The sequence below is a fragment of the Pristiophorus japonicus genome, chromosome 3 (genome assembly GCF_044704955.1).
Source record: "Pristiophorus japonicus isolate sPriJap1 chromosome 3, sPriJap1.hap1, whole genome shotgun sequence".
NCBI classification, from domain to species: domain Eukaryota; kingdom Metazoa; phylum Chordata; class Chondrichthyes; family Pristiophoridae; genus Pristiophorus; species Pristiophorus japonicus.
The window spans coordinates 122,794,200-122,816,129 of NC_091979.1; the positions used below are offsets into that span (position 1 = coordinate 122,794,200).

Consider the following 21,930-nt stretch of genomic DNA (forward strand, 5'->3'; position numbering starts at 1 on the left):
TAGTATATCAGCAATTACAGAAAAATATAGATGGGCAGAGCTTTCGCTTTGGGCACAACCGGAGATCTGGGCGCCATTTGCATCTGTTGAGAAGTTTGTTTTCTCGAGTTTCCACTCACTCATTTGCATATCGATGAATGCAAAATCTGCCATGAACCAGCGCAATTGGGAAGTGTTTTAAAATGCAATTTAAAAAATGTGCTTCCAAAAATATTCCTTGAAATATTTAAGAGTAGTAATTTAGTGCAGTTTGATTAACACTGCTGAAAAGGGTTTATCGCAAAAAATAAGCATTTTTAATCACAGTGTCAATCCACCACCTGAGTAACTCGATTTTAAATTACTGAAAATGATATAAATATACAGAACCATTTATTGATTACATTGGGGTACAATAGTCACTTTGTTGGTAAATTTTAAAAAAACCTTCAAAGCTTTTAAAACGTGCCTATTCGTGTTCTTGCGCCCAAAAGAATCAGCTTAATTTTTAGAGCCTTCTCAAAGGTCTGCAAATGAGCACAATTAGTGGAAACTTGCCTAGGGGCATGACAAGTTTTGTGGGTGGGGCCGGCTTCTAGCGCAATGTTTCTTAAACTAGCGCAGAAGATCGTGGAAACTCAATTTGCGCTTACAATTCCGCAATCTTTTGCGTGGGTTACGTTGATTTTGGGCTAATTTTGCCACAAAAAAAAAGCGCAACTGAGCGGAAGCTACCCCAGAACTTTTAAGAATGTGCTGATGCATGCCATATGCTTAGTTGTAGTTGGACAGAAATCTAACCTAGTGGACCCATGGGTTCCCTTTCCAGACCCCCAGCCCAGAGGTTCCAACTCATAGGCTGAATTCAGCCTGCTTCTGATTTTAAAAAGCCCACCCAAGTGACTCTTGAGACAAAACAATTCTTAAGAACTCTGCTGGCAAGAACAGCAGAACTGAAGGAATCATCAGAATAAAATAATTAGACAGTGACGTTCTCAGTGGAAGAGCAAGGGACAGCAGAGGCACATCACTCTCCCAGCAGCTATGATCTATCTGTCCAGTTGGAACTGTTGAGGATCGTGGATTCTTGAGTTAAATCATGACAAGGCGGAGATCAGCACTACTGTAATGGGAGGTGTCTGTCAGACTGCTGTGCTTCAGCAAGAAAGCTGGGCAGTAGTATCTAAAACATTAACTTTGTTTCTCTCTCCACAGATGCTGCCTGACCTGCTATTTTCCCGCATTCTGTTTTTATTTCAGATTTCCAGCATCTGCAGTGTTTTGCTTTTCCTTTGGGCAGTTGTATCTGGTTGTTTTAGTTCCATAACCCAACACACAGAATTTTAAGAATTGTTAAAATAAATATTTACATTTGATATAAACAAGCAGCCATGCAAAAGAGAGCAAGAAAGAAGTAGAGTGGTTTGTAATACTTTGTAAGAAACAAATAAAATGGCATGAGAGCAATGGAGAAGCGGAAGGGAAGAGTTGGAAGTGGAAGAGGTGAGTGTGTGTGATGGAAAGGAGAACGAATGATGGAAATGGGAAAATAGAGGCAAAGGTAGAAAGTGAAGGAAGGAGAGAGACAGAGGATAAATTCACATTGCCCACTTCCAAGGGGATTTATGTGTGCAAAAAGCTCAGTCTGGAAGTAGAACTATATTGCTGCATTGCTGACTCTCTGCCCCATGCTCCACTCAACTGTAGCTCCCTATTGGGAGTACGTGACTGATGAATTAATCCTAGAAAGTCGAGTGGGAGAGCAATGTCAAAGAAGATAGCTGTGAGGAACTGGTGAGAAAGAGAGACCGAAGTGTAGATTCAAGAAAGGAGGAAGTTGGAAGTTGCACTGTCTTGTCAACTCCCAAGAAGCACAAAATATATGGGAAGTGCCATTTAATCATGATTCTGTGAGACTCGGAAGTAATTTGGTCATAAGTGGCTTATTTACTAACTGTGATGGATCTGGCCCACTGCTGCAAAAGATTGAACACCTCTGCTCTGGGCTATAAAGCAATATCTAAATGCTTTCCTAAATGACCATAATGGTTACAAAATAAATCAAATACATATTACAAGATTGTGCATACATTTTTATATTTATATTTATTTCTGTCTTCTGGGTTAAATGATACTGTATGTATTACTGAGTTAATTTGTTTACACTTGCAGGTCCCCTCCAGTGCTCCTATGTCTCTACATCGTTTGCACTCTTCAAATCCTAATCTATCTGCTGACATTGGAGAATATCCAATACAGCCAAGTCCGCTTACAGACTCCCCTGATTCGACTGCGGATTATACTAAACTTCAAGAAGAGTTTTGTCATATTGCACAGAAAGGTATTTCAACTCTTGGAACTAGTTTATAAGCAAATTTATAATTCCCTGTGGACAAAGATGGCCATCAACACATGACAGAGATCAGACCATTCATTGTGTTCAAGGAAAAATAAATATATTAGAGTAATTGAATCCTTGACTGATTACTCTATTGTATCTGCATTGCAGCATCTTGAACCTAAATGGAAAAGTGATGAATCTTTCGCGAGTTACCAAAATTAACACAATTGATGACTTACTTTTTACTGATGTTACCTAATCAGATTATTGTGTATTGGTGAGGCAGTTGTGTGGCTTGAAGTGATAAAAGACCAATTTCAGTCCAGTTTGGCTGTTGTAAGAATATAACACTGATTTAGTCTGTGACAGTAATGAACTCAAACCCTATTTATTTCTTGGTGGTAAAATGTAGGATTTTCTGCCCCACTAAGAAAAAGAGAGTGCATTAAATCAATTGAGCATTGAAATAATTTTCTGTATTGGTAGTGTGATCTTTTTTTCTCAGCATCTTTTCATTTTAGAAAATATTATTGGAAACGGATGGTAGGTAATGAAATGTAGATTTTTGTACTACAAAAGAGAAGCTAAATACTTGATTGGATTCAGATATATATACACACCTGAATATTACTTACAATTCAAAGGCATATGGCTTCCTCCTCATTAAACAAAATTGTGTGTGTGTGTATGTATGTGTGTGTGCATTTAAATAATGTGAAATGAAAAACTATTGGCGAGATCATCAAATAATCTTTCTTGCTATACATTAATAAAGATCAAAAGTAAAAATATGAAAAATACCACACTACTACCTCAGTGAGGATGGGCTAAAAGTAATAGTGAGATTTACTGCTAACATCCTGATGCAGAAAAATGTAAACCTCTTGAGTGGTATAAATATATATTAGATATTTCAATAATTGGCCTAAATTAAAATCTTTAAAATCTTAATGCTTCAATTTGATTGTGTGGCTTTATTTAAAAAAGGATTTCCTCTAACTCTCTCTTTTTAAAAAAAAATCTTGTTGGCCAGGATTGAAGTTTAAGTAAGCAGGTATAACCTAACAATCATGTATTTTAATAATGTTAGTTTAAATTTGTATCAGTGTTGTTGCACAGGCTACCATTAGTTAGCATTGGAAAGGATGAATATACAGATACCACTAAGCAATCACTGACAAAAGATGGGCATGCAAGCTGTCACTACCACTAAATTAGAGAGCAGTTCAAGTTGAGGATTTCTAATTTAAGGTATTCTACCATTCATCAGGTGCTATGGACTATTGAATACATTTTTTGACTTGCCTCATTTGCATAATTTATTCAGGTGTCAGTCTGGGAATATTTCCCCAGAATCCATTGCTAGAGCAACTGAAATCATATATTTATTTCAATAATTGGCCTAAATTCATTTCCTGATCTCATTGTGAAGTACAGCAAAACCAGAAGAAAATGAAGGGAGGTAAGTTCTGTCAATGATAGCAAGTGTACTCATCCTCTTTGTGAAGCTTAATAGTAGCCTATGTGTACACATTCTGTCATTCATAGTCCTTAAGTATTATGCTCATTTCATTTGTGATGTCAACTCGAAACAGTAATACATTTACATAAAATGTTTTTGTTTAGTACCTCTGTTTGGAATTGTAAAAAAAATGATTCAGTAGGTTGTAGTGCAAAGACTTGAAAACTGCTTTCTTTTTATAGGGTTATAGATATTCTGAACCAGCCGAAATATTTCTCAATGAACTAGTTATATATATTTTTTATATATATATAATTACGGATGATGACAGATCCTTAAAAAAATTGAAAACTAAATGAATCTTTTGAGTAGAAATATTGCTGTAATGTGGTAAAATACAAGAAGATTTACAGTATTTACATTTTATAGAAAAACTTTTGAAAGGGTTAAATCCTAGGACTGATCTTTGTTATCCACGATTTGCTAACCAGCCATTTTGAACAAAAAATTAGCCATGAATGTACCTGTTCCTGAATTGGAAAAAATATAAGGTTTAAAAAAAAAAATAAAAACAGACCATTTAACTCAGATTTTGTCTGAGAAAATTATTTGCAGTGAGGCAAATCTTTACTTTTTGCTGACCTTTATTGGTATCCCCTGACAATTTTATGTAGTCTTAATTTTGCATTGCTCAAATTTATACTTTTTTAAACATGGTCTGTCTGTTCCACTTGGAACTACAGCTATGATACTCCTAAACTATGCAGCGAGTATGATTTCAGCAGTTTATTTTTCTTCAACCTGCCTTGTATATTCTTCATAGAAACATAGAAAATAGGTGCAGGAGTAGGCCATTCTGCCCTTCTAGCCTGCACCGCCATTCAATGAGTTCATGGCTGAGCATGCAACTTCAGTACCCCATTCCTGCTTTCTCACCATACCCCTTGATCCCCCTAGTAGTAAGGACTTCATCTAACTTCTTTTTGAATATATTCAGTGAATTGGCCTCAACAACTTTCTGTGGTAGAGAATTCCACAGGTTCACCACTCTCTGGGTGAAGAAATTCCTCCTCATCTTGGTCCTAAATGGCTTACCCCTTATCCTTAGACTGTGTCCCCTGGTTCTGGACTTCCCCAACATTGGGAACATTCTTCCTGCATCTAACCTGTCTAATCTCGTCAGAATGAGGTTCCCTCTCATTCTTCTGACCTCCAGTGAATACAAGCCCAGTTGATCCAGTCTTTCTTGATAGGTCAGTCCCGCCATCCCGGGTATCAGTCTGGTGAAACTTCGCTGCACTCCCTCAATAGCAAGAATGTCCTTCCTCAGGTTAGGAGACCAAAACTGTACACAATACTCCAGGTGTGGCCTCACCAAGGCCCTGTACAACTGTAGCAACACCTCCCTGCCCCTGTACTCAAATCCCCTCGCTATGAAGGCCAACATGCCATTTGCTTTCTTAACCGCCTGCTGTACGCGCATGCCAACCTTCAATGACTGATATACCATGACACCCAGGTCTCTTTGCACCTCCCCTTTTCCTAATCTGTCACCATTCAGATAATAGTCTGTCTCTCTGTTTTTACCACCAAAGTGGATAACCTCACATTTATCCACATTATACTTCATCTGCCATGCATTTGCCCACTCACCTAATCTATCCAAGTCGCTCTGCAGCCTCATAGCATCCTCCTCGCAGCTCACACTGCCACCCAACTTAGTGTCATCCGCAAATTTGGAGATACTACATTTAATCCCCTCGTCTAAATCATTAATGTACAGTGTAAACAGCTGGGGCCCCAGCACAGAACCTTGCGGTACCCCACTAGTCACTGCCTGCCATTCTGAAAAGTACCCATTTACTCCTACTCTTTTTGCTTCCTGTCTGACAACCAGTTCTCAATCCATGTCAGCACACTATCCCCAATCCCATGTGCTTTAACTTTGCACATTAATCTATTGTGTGGGACCTTGTCGAAAGCCTTCTGAAAGTCCAAATATACCACATCAACTGGTTCTCCCTTGTCCACTCTACTGGAAACATCCTCAAAAAAATTCCAGAAGATTTGTCAAGCATGATTTCCCTTTCACAAATCCATGCTGACTTGGACCCATCATATCACCTCTTTCCAAATGCACTGCTATGACATCCTTAATAATTGATTCCATCATTTTACCCACTACCGATGTCAGGCTGACCGGTCTATAATTCCCTGTTATCTCTCTCCTTTTTTTAAAAAGTGGGGTTACATTGGCTACCCTCCACTCCATAGGAACTGATCCAGAGTCAATGGAATGTTGGAAAATGACTGTCAATGCATCCACTATTTCCAAGGCCACCTCCTTAAGTACTCTGGGATGCAGTCCATCAGGCCCTGGGGATTTATCGGCCTTCAATCCCATCAATTTCCCCAACACAATTTCCCGACTAATAAGGATTTCCCTCAGTTCCTCCTCCTTACTAGACCCTCCGACCCCTTTTATATCCGGAAGGTTGTTTGTGTCCTCCTCAGTGAATACCGAACCAAAGTACTTGTTCAATTGGTCCACCATTTCTTTGTTCCCCGTTATGACTTCTCCTGATTCTGACTGCAGGGGACCTACGTTTGTCTTTACTAACCTTTTTCTCTTTACATATCTATAGAAACTTTTGCAATCTGTCTTAATGTTCCCTGCAAGCTTCTTCTCGTACTCCATTTTCCCTGCCCTAATCAAACCCTTTGTCCTCCTCTGCTGAGTTCTAAATTTCTCCCAGTCCCCGGGTTCGCTGCTATTTCTGGCCAATTTGTATGCCACTTCCTTGGCTTTAATACTATCCCTGATTTCCCTTGATAGCCACAGTTGAGCCACCTTCCCTTTTTTATTTTTATGCCAGACAGGAATGTACAATTGTTGTAGTTCATCCATGCGGTCTCTAAATGTCTGCCATTGCCCATCCACAGTCAACCCCTTCAGTATCATTCGCCAATCTATCCTAGCCAATTCACGCCTCATACCTTCAAAGTTAGCCTTCTTTAAGTTCTGGACCATGGTCTCTGAATTAACTGTTTCATTCTCCATCCTAATGCAGAATTCCACCATATTATGGTCACTCTTCCCCAAGGGGCCTCGCACAACGAGATTGCTAATTAATCCTCTCTCATTACACAACACCCAGTCTAAGATGGCCTCCCCCCTAGTTGGTTCCTCGACATATTGGTCTAAAAAACCATCCCTTATGCACTCCAGGAAATCCTCCTCCACCGTATTGCTTCCAGTTTGGTTAACCAATCTATGTGCATATTAAAGTCACCCATTATAACTGCTGCACCTTTATTGCACGCATCCCTAATTTCATGTTTGATGCCCTCCCCAACATCACGACGACTGTTTGGAGGTCTGTACACAACTCCCACTAACGTTTTTTGCCCTTTGGTATTCTGCAGTTCTACCCATATAGATTCCACATCATCCAAGCTAATGTCCTTCCGAACTATTGCCTTAATTTGCTCCTTAACCAGCAATGCTACCCCACCTCCTTTTCCTTTTATTCTATCTTTCCTGAATGTTGAATACCCCTGGATGTTGAGTTCCCAGCCCTGATCATCCTGGAGCCACGTCTCCGTAATCCCAATCACGTCATATTTGTTAACATCTATTTGCACAGTTAATTCATCCACCTTATTGCGGATACTCCTTGCATTGAGACACAAAGCCTTCAGGCTTGTTTTTTTAACACCCTTTGTCCTTTTAGAATTTTGCTGTACAATGGCCCTTTTTGTTCTTTGCCTTGGGTTTCTCTGCCCTCCACTTTTCCTCATCTCCTTTCTGTCTTTTGCTTTTGCCTCCTTTTTGTTTCCCTCTGTCTCCCTGCATTGGTTCCCATCCCCCTGCCATATTAGTTTAAATCCTCCCCAACAGCACTAGCAAACACTCCCCCTAGGACATTGGTTCCGGTCCTGCCCAGGTGCAGACCGTCCGGTTTGTACTGGTCCCACCTCCCCCAGAACCGGTTCCAATGCCCCAGGAATTTGAATCCCTCCCTGCTGCACCACTGCTCAAGCCATGTATTCATCTGCGCTATCCTGCGATTCCTACTCTGACTATCATGTGGCACTGGTAGCAATCCCGAGATTACTACTTTTGAGGTCCTACTTTTTAATTTAGCTCCTAGCTCCTTAAATTCGTTTCGTAGGACCTCATCCCTTTTTTTTTAACCTATGTCGTTGGTACCAATGTGCACCACAACAACTGGCTGATCTCCCTCCCTTTTTAGAATGTCCTGCACCCGCTCCGAGACATCCTTGACCCTTGCACCAGGGAGGCAACATGGCATCCTGGAGTCTCGGTTGCGGCCACAGAAACGCCTATCTATTCCCCTTACAATTGAATCCCCTATCACTATCGCTCTCCCACTCTTTTTCCTGCCCTCCTGTGCAACAGAGCCAGCCACGGTGCCATGAACTTGGCTGCTGCTGCCATCCCCTGATGAGTCATGCCCCTCAACAGTACCCAAAGCGATGTATCTGTTTTGCAGGGAGATGACCACAGGGGACTCCTGCACTACCTTCCTTGCACTGCTCTTCCTGTTGGTCTTCCATTCCCTATCTGGCTGTGGACCCTTTCCCTGCGGTACGACCAACTCGCTACACGTGATACTCACGTCATTCTCAGCATCGTGGATGCTCCAGAGTGAATCCACCCTCAGCTCCAACTCCGCAACGCGGACCGTCAGGAGCTGGAGGTGGATACACTTCCTGCACATATAGTCGTCAGGGACACTGGAGTCATCCCTGAGTTCCCACATGGTACAGGAGGAGCATAACACCCGACCGAGCTCTCCTGCCATGACTTAACCCTTAGATACACTTAAATTGGCAACAACAATGTTAAAAGTTACTGACTGATGTGGAAGAGAAAAAAGAAAAACTACTCACCAATCACCAGCCAATCACTTACCCTCTTGGCTGTGATGTCACCTTTTGATTTCTTTCTACTACTTTTTTGCCTTCTCTCCCCGCTGTAAGGAGTCACTAGAATAGACATATTCCATCGCAATGGCATTTTTTTCATCAACAGTTATTTGAGGAATTAATTTCTATGAAGACCGAAGGGCAATAATGGATCGATAAGCAAGCAGCACAATAAAGCTGAGTGTTTATATCTTTTTATTTATTGCAGTGTTTTTGCTGTTTTCTTTTCACAGTTCATTGTCTTTTAAAGTCTGCCTTCAACACAGTAGCAATAGAAAGGGAGAAGCTGAAGCAATTGCTCTTGGAACAAGAACATTCTGGCCACAGTGCCCAAATCTTCACCCTTCGGAGAACACTTTCCCAGGTACTGTAGTACAGCAGATTGTAGTTTGCCAGCTGTGATAGAATTGACCACCAGTTTTCAATCTGGGATACATGTTGAGATTGTGTACAGACAGCTTTACTGAATGTTATCCTTTCTGTTGAACTTGTTGCCATATTTGAGCCTCTGGAATCACGATCCCAACATATGTCTGAGTCTTGCTCTGTGGTGAATGTGCAGTTCGGTTTGTGGTGACTGGATTGAATATTGATGCCCATCAGTTAGTAATATGACTTGGGATATTTGAGTAACATTCATATAAAAATTTAATTTGACTTTGAAATGCAGGGATGGTTGTGTTTTTACTCATTTGATTAGAGAAAAGGGAGTGTCTTGGGTACTTTGAGATTCTGGAAATGCTACTATGTTTTTTTATGAGAATTAATTTAAAAAGCACACAATAGATGGTTGATATTTGCTTTAGGAAAGTGGTATTGATTGAAATTAAACTTTTTCAATGGGTGCCCTCCACCTGCAAAAAATGATGCACTCTTGCAGACTCCTAAAACTTACAAAATATTGCAATCTTGCTCCTAGGTATGAGATACTTTACTCCCACTGTTATCTATCCATAGGAGTCTCAAATTACAGGGCCATATTTTCCCAGGGACTTGCACCATTAGGGAACCTTGAACGACGCAAAAGAAAGAGGCAATTATTGAATAAGTGACTTGCGCTATTATTTATATTGCTCCATAGTTTCCTGGGACTTTTGCGCTGCTCTGCTGTTGCCTTCGCCAAAAACAGTTAGAAGGTAATTATCACAGGTTCGCCCCCATAAAATCAATGGCAATCGTAATTGTGAATGTGATTTTGTGCAATCTAAGTACTGTATTTATCTGCATTTTATACTATAAAAATGTGTCTTTTAGGATGAATTAGGATCTTGGGATAATAAAAAACCCTTGTGATTAAAGTTGATCATGTTCTTTTTGTCCTTCACCAAAGTCAGCTCTTTGGTATCTTCAGTGCAGCCAATTGTTGGTTTCAAGTGCTATGTCATTAATCATGACTTTTAGCTCCATTTTACTTAAAGGCCATGTTGCTCTAATTCTTCATGACCGAGTTAAGATAGTGAAGCCAACACATATTTAGCTGTTTGTCTAGGTATGTATCTTACACTGGGCAACTGCTAAAGTCAGAGCTTGTGGTTTAAAATGACAAAATGATTCTATTGATTAAAAGATGCAGGTTCTCTTCGGGAAAGTTAATTTGATCCTGCAGAACACAAATATATCATACCCTTTCAGGTCTAAACTCAAAAGAAGAATGTATTAACACATTCCATAGGGAAATCTTTGAGAGCATGTTTTCTATTGCCGTTGTATAACCCGTTAGACCTCACAGCATAGTCATTGATCAGGAATTGTCTATGGAGTGACGGATAGTACGATTGGCTGCACCACTTCTGATTTGCTGCTATACTCGCTGCGGCATATCCTCATTAAAAATGCAGGTAAAGATGGGGTAAGCTATGAACTGTGAGATCTGCATATTAGATGGTAACATTTATGGTGTATGTCTTGATCGTGCTGTTGCAGGAAAGTCAGAGCCAACACCCATATCTATGTTTAAATAACAGTAATTGTTTAACAATCATAAAATCAAAATTTCTGTTTGTGTTTCTATGACTTGCTGTAAATTCACCAGGATTATTCCCATAATAATGAAGAAAGCTAAAGTGGATCATGCTTAATGCCAATGAAAATGCCAAAATTGCAATATTTGTTTACAGTTTTGAAAGCCTCAGACAGAAAATCCTTGGCTATTTTAGGTATGTGTCTCATCCGACGTTCAAGGTGCTGGATTCTGCTTAACAGGTGATTGCTGGTGGCTGGAGGATCCTTTTTGGAGACTGAGGAATATTCTTCAAGCCTCAATCTGATTATCTGAACCGCAAAGATATCTGCAAATACTTCTCAAAATCCACCATTGGGTTTATGAGCATTTCTCCCAGCCTCTCTCTACTGGACATCCTCCTTGTCCCAATATTTGATAATCAAGGAGCTATTTGGGGAGAGGGGAGGAGGGAGACTTAAAAGAATCATTATCACTAGAAATAAAGGCCCCAAGTTTCCACATGATTTGCTCCTGATTTTTAGGAGCAACTGGTGTAGAACGGAGTATCTTAGAAATCGGAATTCTCCACATTTAGTTTTCTGCAGTTCTAGTCGGGTAGAACAGTTTCACTTTGGAACAGAATTTGTTTTTCAAAAGGGGGCGTGTCCGGCCACTGACGCCTGATTTCAAAGTTTCCACAGTGAAAACGCACTCCAAACTAACTTAGAATGGAGTAAGTGAAAATTTTTGTACGCTTGAAAAAACCTTGTCTACACTTTAAAAAAAAAAAATCAGGCGCAGATTACAAATTAGGCGTAGGGAACGGGGGGGGCGGGGGAGGGGGCAAGGGAAGTCATTAAATTCTACAATCAATCCTTAGTTATACTTATACAAATATTATACAAATAAATCCAACCTGAATAAAAATTTATAAACAAAGATTAAATAAACCATGTTCCTACCTGTGTGAAAGTGCTTCAGGCAGGCCTTTCAGGCAGCGGTGTGGCGTCAGTGTCTCGACGGCAGGGGCAGCAAGCAGCCTTCGGGCTGAGCTGCAGTGCTTGAGGCAGGGGTGTGGCATCAGTGTCTCGTCTCGACAGCAGCGGCAGGCAGCAAGCAGCCTTCGAGCTGAGCTGCGGTGCTTGAGGCAGGCCTTCATTCCCCGCGAAGATGCAGCACCCGGACAGACTTGAGGCCATTCGGCCATGGGATTGCAGCGGCGTCAGTGGCTGGCCGGGAGCCTAAGAATGAACACAGGACACACGCAGCTGCAGATTTTAAATTCTTTAGGCCGTTCGGCCACGCTTATGGGGCGGCGACAGTGGCTCGAAGGCAGCCAAAGAATCAGGAGCGGACATGAGGCCATTCGGCCATGGGATTACAGCGGCGTCAGTGGCTGGTCGGGAGCCGAAGAAAGAACAGCAGCAGCCTTCGAGCTGTGAGGGGGACTGACTGAGGCCATTTGGACGGAGAGGCAGCCACATCGACATCTTTATATTTAAATTTGCAGAATGGATGCTGCATTGTCAACACCACATATTATGCAATGGTTTGCTTCCTCATGCAAGAAATTCTTTGTTCTTGGTGGATGTTGATCCATTGCAAAGTTGAATTGGCACTTTTATTTCTCCAAACACACAGTCCTTAATTTGCAGGCACCGGTTCTGCAAGTTTAGCAGTGAAAAGCTGAACTCACTGATTTCAGCAGGTGATTTATTCAGCAGTGCTGCTAAAAGCACTCCCTCACACACAGAAATATCAAGAAAATTAAAATACAAGCCTTTGCAGGGGTCCAAGAAACAAATCTTCACTTTTTCTGCAGTACTTTTAAAAATGGCCGAGTGCCAATGTTTACTTCAGACTGCGCGTGCGCGAACGCTCCAACGCGCACGCACAGGGCTGCCGGCACCAAGAAGCCTCATTTCAATTGTACCCGCCCCCTCCTTACAAAATCGGCGCGAGTGGTAGGCTCCGCCCCCTGTGCGCCGCGCCAAGCAGACATCGAGCTCCAAGGAGCTCGAGAATACCGCACTTTTTTTTCCGGAAAAACAGGCACCCAGCTCTGAGGTGCGCCTTTTTCGCCGCGTGTGGAAACTTGGGGCCATTGTACTAGGCAAACTAATGGGACTAAAGGTGGACAAGTGCCCTGGACCTGATGGCCTGCATCCTAGGGTCTTAAAAGAAGTAGCTGCAGAGATAGTAGATTCATTGGTTGTAATCTACCAAAATTCCCTGGATTCTGGAGAGGTCCTAGTGGACTGGAGAACTGCAAATGTAATGCACCTATTTAAGAAACAAGGCATACAGAAAGCAGGAAACCATAGGCCAGTTAGCCTAACATCTGTCATTAGGAAAATGCTGGAGTCCATTACTAAGGAAGCAGTAGCGGGACATTTAGAAAATCATAATGCAGTCAAGCAGAGTCAGCATGGTTTTATGAAAGGGAAATCATGTTTGACAAATTTTGCTGGAGTTCTTTGAGGATGTAACGAGCAGGGTGGATAAAGGGGAACCAGTAGAAGTCATGTATTTGGATTTTCAGAAAGCATTCGATAAGGTGCCACATAAAATAATAAGGTTACTGCACAAGGTAAGAGCTCATGGGGTTGCAGGTAATATATTAGCTTGGATAGAGGATTGGCTAACTAACAGAAAGCAGAGAGTCGGGATAAATGGGTCATCCAAAAAAGGAAGGTGGCTCAACCATGGCTAACAAGGGAAATTAGAGAAAGTGTTAAATCCAAGGAAGGCATATAAATTGGCCAGAAAAAGCAGCAAACCTGAGGACTGGGAGAAATTTAGAATTCAGCAGAGGAAGACTAAGGGTTTAATTATGAGGGGGAAAGTAGAGTGAGAGTAAGCTTGCAGGGAACATAAAAACTGACTGCAAAAGCTTCTATAGATATGTGAAGAGAAAAAGATTAGTGAAGACTAATGTAGGTCCCTTGCAGTCAGACTCAGGTGAATTCATAATGGGGAACAAGGAAATGGGAGACCAATTGAACAAATACTTTGGTTCTGTCTTCACTAAAGAAGACACGAATAGCCTCTCGAACATACTAGGGGACCGAGGGTCTAGTGAGAATTGAGGGAAATCGTTATTAGTCAAGAAATGGTCTTTGGAAAATTGAACGGCTGAAGGCCGATAAATCCACAGGGCCTGATAGTCTGCATCCCAGAGTACTTAAGGAAGTGGCCCTAGAAATAGTAGATGCACTGGTGGTCATTTTCCAACATTCCATGGACTCTGGATCAGTTCCTATGGACTGGAGGGTAGCTAATGTAACCCCACTTTTTAAAAAAGGAGGGAGAGAGCAAACGGAATTATAGACTGATTAGCCTGACTAGGGTAGTGGGGAAAATGCTGGAGTCAATTATTAACAATGTAATAGCAGCGCATTTGGAAAGCAGTGACAGGATCGGTCCAAGTCAGCATAGATTTATGAAAGGGAAATCATGCTTGACAAATCTTCTAGAGTTTTTTGAGGATGTAACTAGTAGAGTGGATAAGAGCGAACCAGTAGATGTGGTGTATTTGGACTTTCCAAAGACTTTTGATAAGGTCCCACACAAGAGATTAGTGTGCAAAATTAAAGCACATGGTATTGGGTTAATGTATTGATGTGGATAGAGAAATGGTTGGCAGACAGGAAGCAAAGCGTGGGAATAAACGGGTCCTTTTCAGAATGGCAGACAGTGACCAGTAGGGTGCTGCAGGGTTCAGTGCTGGGACCTCAGCTATTTACAACATACATTAATGATTTACATAAAGGAACTGAATGTAATATCTCCAAGTTTCCAGATGACACTAAGCTGGGTGCGCTGCAAGGAGGATGCTAAGAGGCTGCAGGGGGACTTGGACAGGTTAGGTGAATGGGCAAATGCATGGCAGATGTAGTATAATGTGGATAAATGTGAGGTTATCCACTTTGGTGGCAAAAATAAGAAGGCAGATTATTATCTGAATGGTGACAGATTAGTAAAAGGGGAGGTGCAACGAGACCTGGATGTCATGGTACATCAGTCATTGAAGGTAGGCATGCAGGTCCAGCAGGCAGTAAAGAAAGCAAATGGCATGCTGGCCTTCATAGCGAGGGGTTTGAGTATAGGAGCAGGGAGGTCTTGCTGCAGTTGTACAGGGCCTTGGTGAGACCACACCTTGAGCATTGTGTGCAGTTTTGGTCTCCTAATCTGAGGAAGGACGTGCTTGCTATTGAGGGAGCGCAGCGAAGGTTCACCAGACTGATTCCCAGGATGGCAGGACTGACATATGAAGAAAGACTGGATCGGCTAGGCTGATACACACTGGAATTTAGAAGAATGAGAGGGGATCTCATAAAAACATATAAAATTCTGACGGGACTAGGCAGGTTAGATGCAGGAAGAATGTTCCCGATGTTGGGGAAGTCCAGAACCAGGGGTCACAGTCTAAGGTTAAGGGGTAAGCCATATAGGACCGAGATGAGGAGAAACTTTTTCACCCAGAGAGTTGTAAACTGTGGAATTGTCTGCCACAGAAAGTTGTTGAGTCCAATTCGTTGGATATATTCAAAAGGGAGTTAGATGTGGCTCTTGCGTCTAAAGGGATCAGGGTGTATGGAGGGAAGGCTGGGGTGGGATACTGAGGTTGAATGATCAGCCATGATCAGATTGAATGGCGGTGCAGGCTCGAACTGCCGAATGGCCTGCTGCTGCACCTATTTTCTATGTTTCTATGCATCTTCAGGTTGGCAAACTGTAACTAGTGAGGTGTCACGTGCCACAGGAATCAGTGCTGGGGCCTCAACTATTTACAATTTATATTAATGACTTGGATGAAAGGACCGAGTGTATCGTAGCCAAATTTGCTGATGATACAAAGATAGGTGGGAAAGCAACTTGTAAGGAGGATGCAAATAATCTACAAAGGGATATAGATAGGCTCAGTGAATGGGCAAAATTTTGGCAGATGGAGTATAATGTGGGAAAATGTGATGTTATCCACTTTGATAGGAAAAATAGAAAAACAAATTATTATTTAAATGGGGAGAGATTACAAAATGCTGCAGTACAGAAGGATCTGGGGTTCTTGTACATGAAACATAAAAAAATTAGCAAACAGGTACAGCAAGTAATCAGGAAAGCAAATAGAATGTTGGCCTTTATTGCAAGGGGGATGGAGTATAAAAGCAGTCCCGCTCCAACTGTGTAGCTGTATAGGGCGTTGGTAAGACCCCACCCAGGGTACTGCGTACAGTTTTGGTCTCCTAATTTGAGGGAGCATATGCTTGCATTGGAGGCAGTTCAGAGAAGGTTCACGAGGTTGATTCCTGAGATGAAGGGGTTGTCATATGAAGAAAGGTTGAGCAGATTGGGCCTATACTCATTGGAGTTTAGAAGAATGAGGGGGTAATCTTATTGAAGCATATAAGATTCTGAGAGGTCTTGACAGGGTAGTTGCAGAGAGGATGTTTCTCCTCATGAGGGAATCTGGAACTAGGGGCCATCCATTTAAGACAGAAATGAGAAGGAAATTCTTCTCTCAAAGGGTTGTGAATCTTTGGAATTCTCTGCCACAGGGAGCTGTGGAGGCTGGGTCTTTGAATATATTTAAGATGGAGATAGACAGATTTTTGAATGATAAGGGTTGAGGGTTGTGGGGAGCGGGCGGAGAAGTGGAGTTGGTGCCATGATCAGATCAGTCATGATCTTACTGAATGGCAGAGCAGGCTCGAGGGGCCATAGAGAGACTTTCACACAAGGAATTTGAAATTAATGCATGGCTGAATGGAGACCCAGAGTGGATCAGAAAGATGGGAGTGATGGATGAGTGGGAGTTAAGAACATAAGAACATAAGAAATAGGAGTAGGAGTAGGCCATTTGGCCCCTTGAGCTTGCTCCACCATTCAATAAGATCATGGCTGATCTGATCATAGACTCAGCTCCAGTTCCCTGCCCGCTCCCCATAACCCTTTACTCCCTTATCGCTCAAAAGTCTGTCTGTCTCCGCCTTAAATATATTCAATGACCCAGCCTCCACAGCTCTCTCGGGCAGAGAATTCCATAGATTTATAATCCTCAGAAGAAATTCCTCCTCATCTCAGTTTTAAATGGGCTGCCCCTTATTCTAAGACTATGTCCCCTAGTTTTAGTTTCCCCTATGTAGAAATATCCTCTCTGCCTCCACCTTGTCGAGCCCCCTCATTATCGTGTAAGTTTCAATAAGATCACATCTCATTCTTCTGAACTCGAGTGTGTATAGGCTCAACCTACTCAACCTATCCTCAAGTCAACTCCGGAATCAACCTAGTGAACCTTCTCTGAATAGCCTCCAATGCAAGTATATCCTTCCTTAAATATGGAGACCAAAACTGTACGCAGTACTCCAGGTGTGGCCTCGCCAATACCCTGTACAGTTGTAGCAGGACTTCTCTGCTTTTATACTCTATCCCCCTTGCAATAAAGGCCAACATTCCATTTGCCTTCCTGATTATTTGCTGTACCTGCATACTCACTTTGTGTTTCATGCACAAGGACTCTCTCTACTGCAGCACTTTGCAATTTTTCTCCATTTAAATTATAATTTGTTTTTCTATTATTTCTGCCGAAGTGGATAACCTCACATTTTCCCACATTATACTCCATCTGCCAAATTTTTGCCCACTCACTTAGCCTGTCTATATCCCTTTGCCTATTTTTTGTGCCCTCCTCACAATTTGCTTTCACACCCATCTTTGTATCATCAGCAAACTTGGTTACGTTACACTCGGTCCCTTCATCCAAGTCATTAACATAGATTGTAAATAGTTGATGACCCAGCACCGATCCCTGTGACACCCCACTAGTCACTGTTTGCCAACCGGAAAATGATCCATTTATTCCGACTTTCTGTTAGTTAACAAATCCTCTATCCATGCTAATGTATTACCCCCAACCCTGTGAACTTTTATCTTATGCAGTAACCTCTTATGTGGCACCTTATCGAATGCCTTCTGGAAATCCAAATACACCACATCCACTGGTACCCCCTTATCCACCCTGCTCATTACATCCTCAAAGAACTCCAGCAAATTTGTCAAACATGATTTCCTTTTCATAAAACCATGCTCACTCTGCTTGATTGAATCATGCTTTTCCAAATGTCCCGCGACTGCTTCCTTAATAATGGACTCGAGCATTTTCCCAACGACAGGTGTTAGGCTAACTGGTCTATAGTTTCCTGCTTTTTTTCTGCCTCCTTTTTTAAATAGGGGCGTTACATTTGCAGTTTTCCAGTCTGCTGGGACCGCCCCAGAATCCAGGGAATTTTGGTAGATTGCAACCAATGCATCCACTATCTCTGCAGCCATTTCTTTCAAGACTCTCTGATGTAAGCCATCAGGTTCAGGAGACTTGTCTGCCTTTAGTCCCATTATTTTACCTAGGACTACTTCATTAGTGATAGTGATTGTATTCAGTTCCTCCCTACCTATAGCCCCTTGTGCAGGACAGGATATGCTTGGCTGAGTTTTGGACAAGTTGGACTTCATGGAGGATGTGAAAGAGGAGGCCAACAAGGAGACTATTGGAAGACTGGAGATGAAAAAGACATTTATAATGGTTGCATTGACAGGGAGGGGTTGTGATAGAGTTGGAGGCAGAAGCAAGGGGTTTAAAGCTCAACTTCGAGCTAAACAAGTTGCCACAGATCTGATTTAGCCTGTGTGAGGGGATGGAAACATTGGCCAGTGAGTGGAATGTGTGGTGGATGCCAAACACACTGATTGATTTTGACTTTCCTGATGTTGAGTTGTAGGAAGTTGTGACTCACCCAAGATTTGATGTCAGGAAAATGGGCTAACAGTGCAGAGGCAATCAAGAGAAAGAAGGAACAAACTTGCATTCATATAACATCTTTCATGACCTCAGTACATATCGATGCAGCGTGGAGGCCCCGACCTGCATGAGAACACCAGCGGCAGGTCGGGGCCATAAAAGGAGTGGAGGTGCGGCGCCTGGGACAGCGTGGAGGCATACTACTTCGCTGCCGTCGCAGCTCGCACTGCTCCCCGAAGAGTAATGTCATCAAGGTCCAGGTCGGTGATTGGAGCGTGGTCAGATACAGCCGGAGTGGTGAGAGACTGTGGAGGGGATGTGATCGGGGCCCAGGGGAGGCGTGAGTTCGGGGCGAGGGCCCAGGGGCAGCAGGGGCCAGCCCACACTGCGATATGTGTGCGCACGAGGTCCGTGCAGCAGAGCTGGTCTCCAGTTGTCATGGATAACCCTTGCCACTGGACCAAGACCTAGCTCTGTCAAGCCCGTGTGGTGGCTGGTGTGCAACGGTTTTAAAAAAAAAAAATCCACCCACAGACATCTCCCACCCTTCAAGATATAGTTCTGGACCTGGAATATTAGGTCCTTCATTGAAACACCTGTGAACTTATCCTTTTTGGCGTGGAAGCAAGTCATCCTCATTTCGAGGGACTGCCGATGTTGATGATGACATATCAATAGCTCTTTACAACCAATTAATTAGTTTTGAAGTGTAGTCACTATTCTATTGTAGACAAACACGGCAGTTTATGACAGCAAGATCCCATAAAGGGATGAATTAATTAATCAGTTTTTATTGCTGTTTGTTGAGGGATAAATGTTGACCATGTCACCATGAAAAATCCCCTGCTGCTTTTCCAACGATACCATGAGATTTTTTACATGCATATGAACATTTTCAGAAGTTTTGTACATTTTGAGATTCCTACGGGTTTTGGTAATATACCGCTGGAATTTCCGGTCCTCTGCTCTCCGGGTTTCGACCCTGAGTGGCGGTGAGGGCTTCAGCACCCCGCAGCGATCCTCCGGTCCGGTTTTGCGGCAGCACTGAGCAGCACCACCCGGAAAAGCTGTGCCTGGTGAGTAACGGCCCTGGTTGCGACATTGGCGCAAGTTTGAGCTCCTGCCCAGCTCGTCTGCCTGGTAGTGCGCCCGCAATGACTGCCTGGGAAATCAGGGCAGTCCTACGATCCCGTTGAAGAGGTAGGTAATGGACTCCTAAGGTAAGTGTAATTGTTTTTTCATGTAAATGTTTTTACCAATTTGTGTTGTGGTGGCGTGGGCAAAGCTTTGGGAATGTTTTTGTGGGTTTTTTAGGGTTCACCCCTGTCATGTATGTACTTTTGGGATCACTAGCCACTAGATGGCGTCACTGTTGGAGGCCATTGGGCTGCACGCACGTGGGCGCAGCCCAAGTATAAAAGGCTAGCCATTTTGTATATTAGTCATTTTGGGCCTTAATAAAGGTCATACCTCTTGGAGTTAAACAGTACTCAGTCTAACAGTTATTGCATACACAGCATTTGGTGACGAGGCAACAAGAACCTGTGCATGCAAAAATGAGCACAATTGGATTGTTGGAGCGATTTGTGGAAGGAGAAGATTGGGCAGACTTTGTGAGCCGTTTGAGCCAGTTCTTCATGGCCAACAAAATGGAGGAGGTCGGCGACGCAGATCGGCACCGGGCGATGTTCCTCACGGTTTGCGGTCCAAAAATTTATGGTCTGATAAAGAATCTACTCCTGCCTGTGAGTTGAACAGAGAAGATGTATGAAGAATTGTGTACACTGGTACAGGACCACCTTAAGCCAGACGAAGACATCATCATCTCGAGATACAGATTTTACATGCACGTTCGCTCAGAGGGCCAGAATGCGGCAGAATTCGTTGCTGACCTGAAACGTCTAGTGGGACTGTGTATGTTCAGGGCTGTGTTGGCAGACACGCTGTGGGACTTTTGTAATCTGTATCAACCAAGAGGTGATCCTGCGTAAACTACTGGCAGTGGAGACGTTGGACTTGAACAGGGCCATCGCAATCATTCAGTCATGCATGATGACGGATAGAAGTTTAAAGCAAATATCAGTGAAAAATCGAAACTCGGCTAAGTACTGTAAATGATTGATTCGGCAGAGCGGCACATGGCAGGATCTACCCGACTGCGTACGCGAAACCCAAAGTCCGCCAGCGGGAATGTATTCGATTTCTCCATGTTGGCGTTGTGGAGGAAATCACCGGCACCAGCAATGTAGATGCAAAGGCTGTCTGAGAGTGGGGCATCTCCAGCGCAAGTGTCCGCAAATGAACAAGCTGTTATACATGTAAACTTGTATATACTCTGTACAGCCACCAGAGGGCTCATCCCCTGGAGTCCCAAGGGATCCTATAATCGCTTGGGAGCACAGGTATTTAAGGAGGCCTCACAGGTTGGAGAGGCACTCTGGAGACCTGCAATAAAAGACTAAGGTCATACTTTACTTTGAGTTCACAGTATTCAGTCTGACTCTTTCTTCATATATAACACAAGCGCACTGCGACACACCACGTGGAGGATGATGGTCAGACTAGCGCGGATCCGGATACGTAATCCGAGATACCAGAGCAGGAAGTGTATGGACTGTACTCGTTCCTAACTAAGAGCAAACTGATAATGATCAACGTGAAATTTAATGGGGTGCTGGTATCGTTGGAACTGGACACGGGGCGAGTCGATCGATAATTAGCCCGAGGGCATTCGACAAGCTGTGGGATGCTAAGGCTGTGAGACCCAGGCTAAGTTCAGTCAATGCCAAGTTGCGCACATAAACCAAAGAACTCATAACGGTGATTGGCAGTGCCACAATTAAAGTGTCGTATGACGGTGTGGTTCACAAGTTACCGCTATTGATTGTCCCAGGCAATGGCCCAATGCTGTTCTGCAGGAACTGGCTTGAAAAATTCAGATGCGATTGGAACGACATCAAGGCGTTGTCGTCGGAGAAAGATACATGTGCCCAAGTACTGAGCAAGTTCCCCTCGCTGTTCGAACCAGATATCGGCAATTTCATGGGAGCCAAGGTGCAGATCCACGTGGACTCAGATGCAAGACCCGTCCATCATAAAGCTCGGGCAGTTCCGTATATGATGAGGGAGAAGGTCAAAATCGAACTGGACAGACTCCAGTGTGAAGGGATCATATCACCAGTCGAATTTAATGAATGGGCCAGTCCCATTGTTCCTGTGCTGAAAAGTGATGGCACAGTCAGAATCTGTGGAGACTACAAGGCTATGATCAACAGGGTTTCGAAACAGGATCAGTACCCATTACCGAAGGCCGATGACTTGTTTGCAACGCTAGCCAGGGGGAAGTTGTTCACCAAACTGGACTTGATGTCGACCTACATGACACAGGAGCAGGTCGAGATGTCGAAGAAACTTACGTGCATTAACACGCATAAAAGATTGTTTATTTATCACAGGTG

General features: G+C 43.0%; 1 protein-coding gene and 1 long non-coding RNA gene across 8 annotated transcripts in view; one reads left to right on the forward strand and one right to left on the reverse strand.

Annotated features, from left to right (window-relative positions):
* osbpl6 (oxysterol binding protein-like 6) overlaps positions 1 to 21,930 on the forward strand; it is a 284,725-nt gene that overhangs the window by 148,055 nt on the left and 114,740 nt on the right. For all 7 annotated transcript variants that reach the window (XM_070875778.1, XM_070875776.1, XM_070875782.1 and 4 more), the window contains 2 exons: positions 2,152 to 2,320; positions 8,969 to 9,099. In XM_070875778.1, coding sequence (XP_070731879.1) covers positions 2,152 to 2,320; positions 8,969 to 9,099 — 300 coding nt within the window. The remainder of the gene's footprint in view (positions 1 to 2,151; positions 2,321 to 8,968; positions 9,100 to 21,930) is intronic.
* The window catches only part of LOC139259873 (uncharacterized), a 77,693-nt gene that overhangs the window by 47,443 nt on the left and 8,320 nt on the right, over positions 1 to 21,930 (reverse strand). The gene's annotated exons all lie outside the window — the stretch shown is intronic.